The sequence below is a fragment of the Calypte anna genome, chromosome 1 (assembly GCF_003957555.1).
Source record: "Calypte anna isolate BGI_N300 chromosome 1, bCalAnn1_v1.p, whole genome shotgun sequence".
Taxonomy (NCBI): Eukaryota; Metazoa; Chordata; class Aves; order Apodiformes; family Trochilidae; genus Calypte; species Calypte anna.
Window position 1 is genome coordinate 1,447,141 of NC_044244.1, and position 12,927 is coordinate 1,460,067.

The 12,927-nt window shown below is 47.9% G+C and overlaps 1 protein-coding gene across 2 annotated transcripts in view; it reads right to left on the bottom strand.

The window, feature by feature from the left end:
* Nucleotides 1-2,985: 2,985 nt before the first annotated feature.
* Nucleotides 2,986-12,927, bottom strand: part of EXOC4 (exocyst complex component 4) — a 445,477-nt gene continuing 435,535 nt past the window's right edge. For both annotated transcript variants that reach the window (XM_030457542.1, XM_030457550.1), the window contains one exon: nucleotides 2,986-4,373. In XM_030457542.1, coding sequence (XP_030313402.1) covers nucleotides 4,136-4,373 — 238 coding nt within the window. In that variant the 3' untranslated portion in view covers nucleotides 2,986-4,135. The remainder of the gene's footprint in view (nucleotides 4,374-12,927) is intronic.

Sequence of the window (12,927 nt, forward strand, 5' to 3'; positions counted from 1 at the left end):
TCAGGTCTGGAGACAGAGTGAGGACATCACCAGGAGCAGCAACTTTGCCTCAGCTGGGTGACATGAAAAATAACTGTGGTATTCCCTGAAGTCCCTGCAGGCCTTGGGAAGTGCCCAAGGATTGGGATTTAGGCTGCTTTCTGTTTCTCTTTTCCCCAGATTTCCTTTCACCTCTCCAGAGTTGTCAGAGCCACAAGAGCCTCCAGATGACGACACTGAGCTGGAGCAGGGGAAGGAGGGATTTGTCTCTACCAAAACCATTTCATCCTGCTCTTCTGTGGAGGAAATGACAAACACTGAAGTCCAAGCCTTTAACAGTCCAATTTTCTCAACTGATTGCCACTGTGCCTAAGCCTAACAGAGTAAATAATGAACACTGAGGCAATGAACTTCCCAATAAATCGCTCCTGATGAATTTCACACAGGTCATCCCAAAGAAAATTTAATGATTATATGCTGGCTGCAGCTACCTGATTTTATTTTATCATGATTTTTTTTCCCCCCCTGGCTCAGTTGTTAGATCTAATCAGCAAAGGAAGGAACAGAAAATAAAATAACATGCCTCATTGCTGAGCACGCTCCCTGTTTGATGCAAACAGCTAAAACATGAACTGCAGGGCACAGGCAGCTCCAGCTTGGATTTTACAGCTTTTACCCAATAATGAGAGAGCAGGGTTAGTACACCAGGGGCCATGGCCTGGAGGGCAACATTTGACTTCTCTGCATCTCAGTTTCTTTTTGAGTTTCTCATCTCTCAGGCCTGCTTGGAGCCCAAACTCTCCAGGGCAGAACATTCCCCACTCTGCACTTCCAGAGCAGAGGACAGCTGGCTTTGCCTGAGGCTCAGGGTATTGCTGTGATAAAATGGATGTGGGTCACTGGGTACTTAAAAATGTGGGAGGATGAATCCTTGGGTAATAAATTCTTGAAATTAGAGAGCAGTCAGCTTTGGGGCCAAGCTCTGCAGTGATGGGCAGGGTTTGGGTCTCACAGGATGGTTCCTCCATAGGAATCACAGCCCAATTGGGCAGTGAGTGCCCAGCTGTGTGACTTCTCCATGTCTCAGATCTGTAAAATGATTTTCTTTCCTCTTTCCCCCCCAAAAAAAAAGCTCCCCACTTGTCTAAGAGCAATAGAATCAACATTACAGCACTGCTCAATTTCCTCTTGGCAGCTTTCCCTTGCTCCCTGTCTGAGTGGCCTCTCCTTGAGTGCTCTCTACCACACTCAGAAAGAAATTTGCAATTCTGACTCATGCTAATAAAATAAAACCAGAGCCAATAAAAGGCAAAAAAAGAGAGAATCTCAGTGGAATGACTCCTCACCCAACCTTTCCAGCTGGCACTGTCTCTGAATGACCACACTCATCACATCTGTGGCAGATTTTAAAAGCTCCTTACCATGAAGGGAGTGGGAAAATGGACCAGGTTGCCCAGGGAGGTGAGAATATCACCTGGAGATGTTCAAGGTGAGGCTTGAGGAGGCTCTGAGCATCCTGATCTAAGTGAGGGTGTCCCTAATTGCTGCAGGGGGTTGGACTGGGTGACCTTGAGAGGTTCAACCCAAATCATGCTCTGATTATGAGGCTGGGGAAATCCACACCATGATAGCCCTGGGGGACTGACTATCTATCTATAGTCTGATAATTCAGCCCAGCCTGAATTCAGAGCTCCTCACACATCACTTCTGAAGGGTGTGAAATCAGTCTCACATTGTCCTGCTTTGGGCCAGGAGAAAGGGGATTTTCTGTCTTGGACTTTTGCTTTCAGCTCAGTCTCTTGTCAGGAGCTGCACTTGCTGAAATTCACAGCAAGTTTCTCAGGCAGTGTCTGCTGCTGGGACTGATCCCACTCCATGGTTAGAGTTACTGCTGGAGAATGGGCTGCAGAGCCAAGGACACTGCTCAGCTCTGAGCAACATTTGGCCCTCCAAAAGGAGAAAAGGAGTCAAGAGGTCCCACCTGAAACCCTCCTGTGGGGAGGAACAGACAAGAGAAATGACCAGAATTGACCAAACAGAGGATTCCATCCCATACACCTCATCCTCAGGAGAAACTGGAGGGATCCCCAGGCTCAAACCCCTTCCTGCTTCCCCTTCTTCCCCTCTCCCTCTTTGCTTCAGCATCCTGGGAGGATTCCATCCCTTCCTCTGCCTCTGCTCCTGATTCCTCCCAGCCTGAATCTGTGTGTTCCTGCCTCCAGCTCCCAACTGCTCCTGACCCCAGGATTCCAGCCTGGACTTTCCCAGGGCTGCCCTGCAGCCTCAGTGGGGATGGGAGAGTTCTTGGGGGAAAGGGGGGAGGAACCTGGGATCCATTTTCCTGTAGATTTGTATAGATTGAGTCATTTTTCCTATTTCTCATTCCTGTTCCATTAAAGCTGTGTAGTTTAGTTCCCAACCCATCAGTCTCTCTCCCTTATTCTCTCTCCTTTCTTTATCAGGGAGGGGAGGGGGATTAATAGACAGCATCTGGCATTCAGTTTAATTGCCAGGGCAGTGTTAAACCCTGACACACATGTACCAAACAACTTCTTTTCCTTCCTTCAAAGTCTGGCTTTCCAACATCCAAACTGCAGCACATCTTGATATCTGAGCAGGTGAGTACCTGTGGGACCCCAGAAAGACCCCAACATCATCATCTGTGTTACCAGGGGGGTGTTTTCCACCCTCCCTCCTGCAAATTCATCAAGGAAAAGAGGAAACTCTTTTAGGGAAGGGCCACTCTGGAAAAAATGGGTTCAGAAATAAAATGAGAATAGAAACCAGAAGAAGATTCCTAACAAATTATTGGGTTCAACTTTTAACAGGGATGCTGGGAACCTTCTTGTCCAATCTTGGACTGAATTCAGAAGACCACACTGCTGTAATCTTGGAGGACAATACATGGAAGATCTGGAAGAGGATCTTTTTAAACACCAGAAAAATAACATTTCTTAAAAAAAACCCACAAAACAAAACCCAGACAAATCACCAGAGCCTTTGAGGTCTTTAAGCATCCTTTAATTTTGCAGTTTCAAGACTGACACACAAGCAGTTACAGAGCTCAGAGAGAACCCATCTCAGCATGTGGAACCCACCTGGGTTGACAATCTGCTTGACAAATACCAGTGCAGGGTGTTTTTCTTGGCTTGGAGGGGTGGTATGAACTCCTCAGCCTCCATGAATGAAGAACCTTTTACCAGGTGGCTTTAGGTGGGCAGAAATTAGAGATGTCACCAGAAATGGGGACTTGGGTGCACCTCAGACTGTAAAATTGGGATCTACCTTCCTCCTGCCCTTGCTGATCATTAGTGCTGAGCTCCAGAAGCTTGTGTGTGCTCCCAGGACATCAAATGATGAGTACAAAATATCTTTGAGGAGATTCCAAAAGATATTTTCAGGAAAAAAGAAGAAAAAAAAAAAGAGAGTTAAGTTTTGCTGCTACCTCATCTTGGCAATTTTTCTCCTCCATCCCCCATCATCCAGTGCTGCAGAAACTGATGCCATATGGCTCTGGGATAATGAAAAAGAAAGGAGAAGTGGAAACAAATGGTCCCAAGCTACCTTCCATGATGAGACTTGGCTTCTGGCTATGGGAAGGAATAAACATCAAGATCTCTTTGCTGTGGAAACAGCAGAAAACTTAATGCATCTACAGCTGCCATGGGGAAGAGCTGAAACAGGCTCCATGCAGCAACCCAGTTGGAATGGCTTCAAAACCATCAAGATCCCAGATGTGGCCAAGAGGTTTGTGCTTCCCTGTCATGGTGCTGTTTAATTCAGCATGCTCTGAACTTCCCTGAAGGCTCTGACCCACCCCAAGTGCTACATCTTGTCTACATCCTTTCCCTTTGCATCCCATGACAAAGCAGCAGCAGCAGCAAAACCAAAGCTCCCCCAGGAATCTCCCCCAAGATGCCTCTTCCTGCAGGGAATACTTGGGAGAACACTTGAAGGAAGCATTAAGTGATTACACATCAATCCCCCACCCCAACAAAACAACCCCAAAACCCAAACCCCAAATGCCATTTCCCTAGCACAATGCCACCCAAAAAGATGTGAGCTTTTTGCTTTTGATGATTACAAGAAATGCAGAGGTTTGGGACCTGCAACCTGACAGCCTCTGCTGCTCCCTTAATGAAAGGGACAGAGCAGATTACACAGTGGTGATTTTCTTGTCCTTGGTGGCCTGCTTGATAGCTGCCTGCTCACAAATGATCTCCTTCAGCCTCTGCAACCTCATGTTCTGGGTGGTTTGGTCTCCCACCCCTGTTTGGCTTCTGTGCAGTAAGTTCAGGGCATAGATGTATTCCAGCTCTGTGTACTTCACCCCTTGATCCACCACCAGGTTTAAGAGCTCATCTGCTGTGTTGTAGAGCATCTCATAATACTGCCTGAAAAGCAAGCAAACAAAAATTACTCATTTTGGTCAACTTGGTGCCCCAGGTCTTTATTTCTGTAGAATACCATCAAATGTTACCTTTTATTCAGCAGTACTGTGAGCATAAATATATTCCTGGTGAACATCAGGAGATGCCAAGGGGGGATGTAGATGCCCAGAGAAGCAAATCTCACATTATTAGCAGAAACACAGCAGAACTGAGGGTTCCCTTCTTAGGAGTCACCATCAGCTGAGCTGTCACTGTTTCATAGAATGGTTTAGGTTGGAAGGGAGCTCAGAGCTCATCTCCTCCAAGCTCCATGGGCAGGGACACCTCTCATCCAGCCCAGGTTGCTCCAAGGCTCATCCAACCTGGCCTTGAACACCTCCAGGGAGGGGGCAGCCACAACTTCTCTGGGAAACTTGTTCCAGAGTCTCAGCACCCTCAAATTAGAGAATTTCTTCCTACTGTCCAACCTCAATCTCCCTAAATCTCATCTTGCCCCATGAGCTGTAACTTAAAGTTCATTTGAAACTCCAAAATAGAAGCTTGAGGGTTGATTGAGTCCTCTCAGCAGTCATGCGGTGTAGGTTTAGTCACAGTTCTGTGGAACACAGCAGTGTTTGGAAAGATAAAGAAAGGTCTTGAATTCTTGCCAAGTTGAAAGGTTTGTAGCAGCGCTGCAGGCTGGGGACAGAGTGGCTGGAGAGCAGCCAGGCAGAAAGGGACCTGGGAGTCTGCATCGACAAGAAACTGAACATGAGCCAGCAGTGTGCCCAGGTGGCCAAGAAGGCCAATGGCATCCTGGGCTGTATCAGGAACAGCGTCACCAGCAGGTCCAGGGAGGTGATTCTTCCCCTGTACTCAGCACTGGTTAGGCCACACCTCGAGTACTGTGTCCAGTTCTGGGCCCCTCAGTTTAAGAAGGATGTAGAGGTCCTGGAACAGGTCCAAAGGAGGGCAACCAGGCTGGTGAAGGGACTCGAGCACAGGCCCTATGAGGAGAGGCTGAGAGAGCTGGGGCTGTTCAGCCTGAAGAAGAGGAGGCTCAGGGGAGACCTCATTGCTGCCTACAACTACCTGAAAGGAGGCTGTAGCGAGGTGGGAACTGGACTCTTTTCACAGATGACCTTCAACAAGACAAGAGGACACAGTCTTAAGTTGTGCCAGGGGAGGTTTAGGTTAGATATTAGAAAGAATTTCTTCACGGAGAGGGTGATTAGGCTATGGAATGGACTGCCCGGTGAGGTGGTAGATTCTCCGTCCCTGGAGACATTTAAAAACAGACTGGATGTGGCACTCAGTGCCATGGTCTAGCAACTGCTCCGGTGGGTCAAGGGTTGGACTAGATGATCTCTGAGGTCCCTTCCAACCTGGCTAATTCTATGATTCTATGAATTGTAGGATGTTCCTAGAGGGCTGAGGTGGGAAGGGAGTTCAGAGCTCATCTCCTCCAAGCTCCATGCCCAGGGACACCTCTCATCCAGCCCAGCTTGCTCCAAGCCTCATCCAACCTGGCCTTGAACACCTCCAGGGAGGGGGCAGCCACAACTTCTCTGTTGTGGCAATCTGTTCCAGAGTCTCAGCACCCTCCTCCTGAAGAACTTCTTCCTAAGCTCCAGGCTGAACCTCTTCTCCTGCACTTTCAAACCATTTCCCCTTCTCCTAGCACTGGACACTCTTCTGAAAAGTCCCTCTGCAGCCTTCCTGGAGGTTCCCTTCAGGGATTGGGGGGCAGCTCTAAGGTCCCCCTGGAGTCTCAACAATCCCAGCTCCTCAGCCTGAAGCTACAAAGTTGACCAACTCCTCTAGAAAAAGGGGTACTTCCCATCCATTCACTGCTTTTTTTGTTGTTGTTTTTTGTTGTTGCTGATTCCAGTGACCTTCTGGTGCCTGAAGGGGCTACAGGAAAGGTGGAGAGAGACTGGATGCAGTCCTGGGCAATGTTCTCTGGGTGCTGCTGCTTTAGTGGGAGAGTTGGACTGGGTGAGCTCTGGAGGTCCCTTCCAGCTCTGATAATTCAGGAAAGGACATGGAGCTGATGGAGTGGGTCCAGAGGAGGACCAGGAAAATGCTCAGGGAGCTGGAACAGCTTCTCATACAAAGCCAGGAGGGAGCTGGGGTTGTTCAGCCTGGAGAAGGCTCCTGGGAGACCTAAGAGTGACCTTGTGGTGTCTGAAGGGGCTACAGGAAGGGTGGAGAGGGACTGTGTGCAAGGGCCTGGAGGGATAGGATGAGGGGAAATGGGTTTAAATTAGAGCAGAGCAGATTTAGAGTGGATGTCAGGAACAAGTTCTTTACCATGAGGGTGGGGGAACAAAACCAGGTTGCCCAGGGAGGTGGTTGAGGCCTCATCCCTGGAGATATCCAAGGATTGAGGAGGCTCTGAGCATCCTGATCTGGTTGGGGGTCTCCCTGCTGACTGCAGGGGTTGGACTGGGTGACCTTTAGAGGTCCCTTCCAAATGCTTCTCTGCTTCATAAAGACACTATAAACCCTTGTAAAGAGATAAGGATCTGAAAAGCTCAAGGAAGAGGTGACAAGATCCCTGCCTGCCTGTGAAGCACTGAGGACTTGGCTCAGCCAAAAGGCCAACACTTTTTTGGCTCGAGAGCAAAGCAAGGCAGAAACCTGGCAGAGCAGCTGTAAAGGAGATCCCTGCATGAGTCCTCCACACTCCTGCAGGAGGACAAGGGCAGGCTGCAGTCTAAATGGGTTTAAATTAGAGAAGAGCAGATTTAGAGTGGATGTTAGGAACAAGTTCTTTACCATGAGGGTGGGGGAACAAAACCAGGTTGCCCAGGGAGGTGGTTGAGGCCTCAGCCCTGGAGATATTCAAGGTGAGGCTTGAGGAGGCTCTGAGCATCCTGATCTGGTTGGGGGTCTCCCTGCTGACTGCAGGGGTTGGACTGGATGACCTTTAGAGGTCCCTTCCAAATGCTTCTCTGCTTCATAAAGACACTATAAACCCTTGTAAAGAGACAAGGATCTGAAAAGCTCAAGGAAGAGGTGACAAGATCCCTGCCTGCCTGTGAAGCACTGAGGACTTGGCTCAGCCAAATGCCCAGCACTTTATTGGCTTAAGAGCAAAGCAAGGCAGAAACCTGGCAGAGCAGCTGTAAAGGAGATCCCTGCATGACTCCTCTAGACTTCTGCAGAACAGGCTGCAGTCTAACGCTTAATTCCTGGGGGAATAAATTATTTAAAACCCAAGAGCTGGGGCTCTAGGAAACGTTATCACCTCTAGGAAACGTTTTCACCTCTCCCCCCTCTCTTTCTCCCTTTGAATCCATTAAAACAGCAATCAGGGCAAACATGGCAAAGCTTCATTATTAAATTTCTCTTGTTCTTTTCCTTGCAGGCTCTCAGCTCTGGCTTAGCTGGGCCTTTGCAGAGCATCCAAGATGCTACCAGACTGCAAATCACTGCAGCAGTGACTGTCCCCAGCTCCTGCAAAGCCACATTGTGGAGGGTCTCAGGTCTCCCCTCTGCTAAGTGGGGTTCAGAGCCCTACAGTTTTTCTCTCCTCTTTCTCCTTCAAGACATCACCTGCTCCTGTGACCTGGGAATTCACCCCCTGTGACCTGGGAATTCACTCCTTTGACCTGGGAACTCACTCCTGTGACCTGGGAATTCACTCCTGTGACCTGGGAATTCACCCCCTGTGACCTGGGAATTCTCTCCTGTGATGTGGGAATTCTCTCCTGTGACCTGGGAATTCACCCCCTGTAACCTGGGAATTCTCTCCTGTGACCTGGGAACTCACTCCTGTGACTTGGGGATTCTCTCTTGTGACCTGGGGATTCTCTCCTGTGACCTGGGAACTCACCCCTGTGACCTGAGAATTTGCTCCCATGCTTGAAATTTGGCACCAACCTAACTGGCAGTGGGTTTGGGGAGGGGAATACCAAACCAAACCTCATCTCTAGAGGATGGGAACAGATTTAGGAGTTTAAGTTGTGATAATTCCAACACTGCACAAGAACATGGATGGAAAACTCCCTGAGAGCCTCCTGATGCAGAAAACCAAGGAGCACATCCTGGTAAGTTCTGTGTGTCCAATCCACCTCCAGCTAGGCTGATGGGTTTTCATTAAATCTTGGCTTTTCTGGCAGATAAAACCCCAAAATAACAGACCCCATGCAGTCCCACAGGCAGCAATGCAGTGGCAGGTGACAAAGACACAGAAGCAGCTCAGAATTATCTTCCTTGCTGACAATGGGATTATTCTAAATCCTCTCCAAGCCAGAAAAACCTGGCTTGTTCTCCTGCTAAAGCAGTCAAGGGGATATTTAGTTACTGACAAATTTAAGGAGGGGTTCCCTGAGTTTTCATTTTAGCTCCTTTAGCTCTAATTAGCCCTGTAATGTTTTATGCTTGAATTTGGCACAATTAATTAGTTGGATCTGGGACCTTGAAGAAATTAAGATCCCAAATTTCAGTGGCAGCTACTGACCAGTTGGCTTTCCAGGATCCTTCCAGCACCACAAGATGTGGCTGATTTACTGAGTGCCCAGCAGCTCCTGTTAGCTTTCGTGTTTTATAAGATTTAGGTATTTATCAAGATGCTTCAAAACACAGTCAGAAAACTAATATAAAGTTAACTTTGAGAGCATTGGCAATATCTCAAATGCAGGGAAAAAAAAACAGAAACCAATAAGGTTGCCATAGTAAACACTTAAAATTTAGGAAACATTCATCACCTTCAGGGAATTTCAGCTGAGCAGATGTGAAATGAGATTTTTACTCCTGGCTGGGTTTTCAACAAAGTAAGAGAGAGGGTAACGCGGAGGGGGAGTGTCAGGGTTTAACACTGGCCTGGCAATTAAACCGAGTAACAGATGCTCTCTATTCATCTCTCTCTCCTCCCTGATAAAGAAGGGAGAGAGAATAAGGGAGAGAGACTGATGGGTTGGGAACTAAACTACACAGCTTTAATGGAACAGGAATGAGAAATAGGAAAAATTACTAAATGTATACAAATATACAGGAAAATGGAAACCACATTCCTCCCTCCTTTCCCCCAAGAACTCTCCCATCCCCACTGAGGCTGCAGGGCAGCCCTGGGAAAGTCCAGGCTGGAATCCTGGGGTCAGGAGCAGTTGGGAGCTGGAGGCAGGAACACACAGATTCAGGCTGGGATGGATCAGGAGCAAAGGCAGAGGAAGGGACGGGATCCTTCCAAGATGCTGGGTGAAGGAAGGAAAGCAGGAAATCCAGAAGTCTGGCTGGGCCCTCGTGATGCCTCAAATTTATACTGAGGATGAGGTGTATGGGATGGAATCCTCTGTTTGGTCAATTTTGGCATCTATCTTGTCTGTTCCTCCCCAAAGGAGGGCTCATAGAATCATAGAATCATAGAATTAGCCGGGTTGGAAGGGACCTCAGAGATCATCAAGTCCAACCCTTGACCCACCGCAGCAGTTGCTAGACCATGGCACTGAGTGCCACATCCAGTCTGTTTTTAAATGTCTCCAGGGACAGAGAATCTACCACCTCACCGGGCAGTCCATTCCATAGCCTAATCACCCTCTCCGTGAAGAAATTCTTCCTAATATCTAACCTAAACCTCCCCTGGCACAACTTAAGACTGTGTCCTCTTGTCTTGTTGAAAGTTGTCTGTGAAAAGAGTCCAGTTCCCACCTCGCTACAGCCTCCTTTCAGGTAGTTGTAGGCAGCAATGAGGTCTCCCCTGAGCCTCCTCTTCTTCAGGCTGAACAGCCCCAGCTCTCTCAGCCTCTCCTCATAGGGCCTGTGCTCGAGTCCCTTCACCAGCCTGGTTGCCCTCCTTTGGACCTGTTCCAGGACCTCTACATCCTTCTTAAACTGAGGGGCCCAGAACTGGACACAGGACTCGAGGTGTGGCCTAACCAGCGCTGAGTACAGAGGAAGAATCAGCTCCCTGGACCTGCTGGTGACGCTGTTTCTGATACAGCCCAGGATGCCATTGGCCTTCTTGGCCACCTGGGCACACTGCTGGCTCATGTTCAGTTTCTTGTCAATCCAGACTCCCAGGTCCCTTTCTGCCTGGCTGCTCTCCAGCCACTCTGTCCCCAGCCTGTAGCGCTGCATGGGGTTGTTGTGGCCAAAGTGCAGGACCCGGCACTTGGAATGTTGAACCTCATCCCGTTGGAATCAGCCCAACTCTCCAGTCTGTCCAGGTCCCTCTGCAGAGCCCTCCTGCCTTCCAGTTGATCCACACTTCCTCCCAGCTTGGTGTCATCTGTGAATTTGCTGATGATGGACTCAATCCCTTCGTCTAAGTCGTCGATAAAGATATTGAACAGAACTGGGCCCAACACTGATCCCTGGGGGACACCACTAGTGACCGGCCGCCAACTGGATGCAGCCCCGTTCAGCACCACTCTCTGGGCCCGGCCCTCCAGCCAGTTCCTAACCCAGCACAGGGTGCTCCTGTCCAAGCTGTGGGCTGACAGCTTTTTCAGGAGAATGCTATGGGGGACGGTGTCAAAGGCTTTGCTGAAATCCAGGTAGACCACATCCACAGCCTTCCCCTCATCCACCAGACGGGTCACCTGATCATAAAAGGAGATCAGGTGGGACCCCTTTACTCCTCCTGGATGGTAAAATGTTTTCCTCAGAGCTGAGCAGTGTCCTTGGCTCTGCACACCAGTCCCTAGCAGTAACTCTAAACATCAAGTGTTATCAGTCCTAGAAGCACACACTGTCTGAGAAACTTGCTGTTAATTTCAGCAAGTGCAACTACTTACAAGAGACTGAGCTAAAAGCAAAAGTACAAGACAGAAAATCACCTTTATCCTGGCCCAAACCAGGACAGGGAGATATCTCAGAGAGATGGCAAGTCTAAGGCAGAGGACTTGTGGCCTTCCCAAGGTGACAAAAAAACCTTAAAAGAAGAAGGAGCAGGAACAGAAGCTTCTCCTTCTCCAGATTGATGCTGGGAAAAGTTCAGCTCATCTTTACCCAGTGTCCTCATAGCTGCAATTCCTTTACAGCCTGCCCCAAATCTTCATTTCCTGAAGAATTCTGTACCTAATAAACACAGGACTCATCTGTCACTCTTTTCAGAATCAGATTAATTTTTTTTTTAATTAAAAATTTCCTACAAAATAATAAAAAAAAAGAGAGCAAGTGAGACAGTACGAGAGAGCAAAAAGTATGAATTTTTAATTGTGTGCAATTAAAAACCTGCTGCTTTGGCATGGCATTGCCTTTGGCCAAACCCTATTTGCATGGGTAATTATTCACTCCATTATGAAGTCTGCTCAACTTTGCCTCCCTTGGTTTTGAAAGGATTAATAAATATTGATCAGACACACTCCTGTTTGCCTTTGCCCAAGCAGCTCTGATGGACTCGTCTTCTGATGCTATCAAATAATGGAATATGAAAGAGGGAGTGGGATGAGCCTCTTGTTCTGTGATTTTTTAATTTTATTTAGGCTCTTCATTTTCCTTTCAGAACTGCATCTGCCCCTGCTGTTATAAATGTGCTTTTGATTAGCAAGAGGAGGCTGAGAAAAGGAAGTTACCCAGGGATGAGAGAAATAAATGGATGACAGGTGAGGGGAAATCTGTTCAGTGCAAAGCTGGCAAAGTGCTTTTGTCTTTTTAAAGCTGAGCTTGAAGACCAGGGAGAAGAATTAATATTTATCAGAAGCTGATTCTATCATCTGGCCAATAGGTTGATAAATAATAACAGGAGGTTAGCATAGCTTAGCTTCCAGGAGCCAATTCCAGGCTAAGCATACATAAGCTGATTTACCCAAAACACAGATCCTCTGCCCATCATCTTAATTCTCATCAGTTTGGGCACTGAGATCCTCCCAGAGCAGAGGATGATGCTCAGATGAGATCAAAGAACAGACCAAAGCTGATCTACCCAATCTTAACTCACCTGAGTATGAAGTCAAGAATGGGACTGATGGGAACCCAGTGACCTGGGTGATTCACCTCAAAATCCTTTTGTTTGTGATGCTTTTGAATTATTTACATCATGCTGAAAAGCACAGATGGGGTTTGTTGAGTTCAGCTGATGCAGCTGATTTTATACACATGAAAGGTTCTTACAGAGCATCTCTCCTGCCCTGCCATGGAATCACTAACTAATTGCTGGTTTATAAAAGAAAGGAAACAAGACTGAAGAGTCTTTAGCTCTTTAGGATGGTAAATCATAGAATCATAGAATCATAGAATCCTAGAATCCTAGGGGTTGGAAGGGACCTCAAAAGATCATCTAGTCCAACCCCCCTGCCAGAGCAGGGCCACCTAGAGAACCTCGCATAGGAACGTGTCCAGGTGGGTTTTGAATGTCTCCAGTGAAGGAGACTCCACGACCCCCCTGGGCAGCCTGTTCCAGGGCTCTGTCACCCTTACAGTAAAAAAATTTTTCTGGATATTCAACTTGAACCTCCTATGCTCCAATTTACACCCATTACCCCTTGTCCTATCACTGGTCACCACTGAGAAGAGCCTAACTCCATCTCCCTGACACTCACCCCTTACATATTTGAAAACATTGATGAGGTCACCCCTCAGTCTCCTTTTCTCCAAACTAAAGAGACCCAGCTCCCTCAGCCTTTCCTCA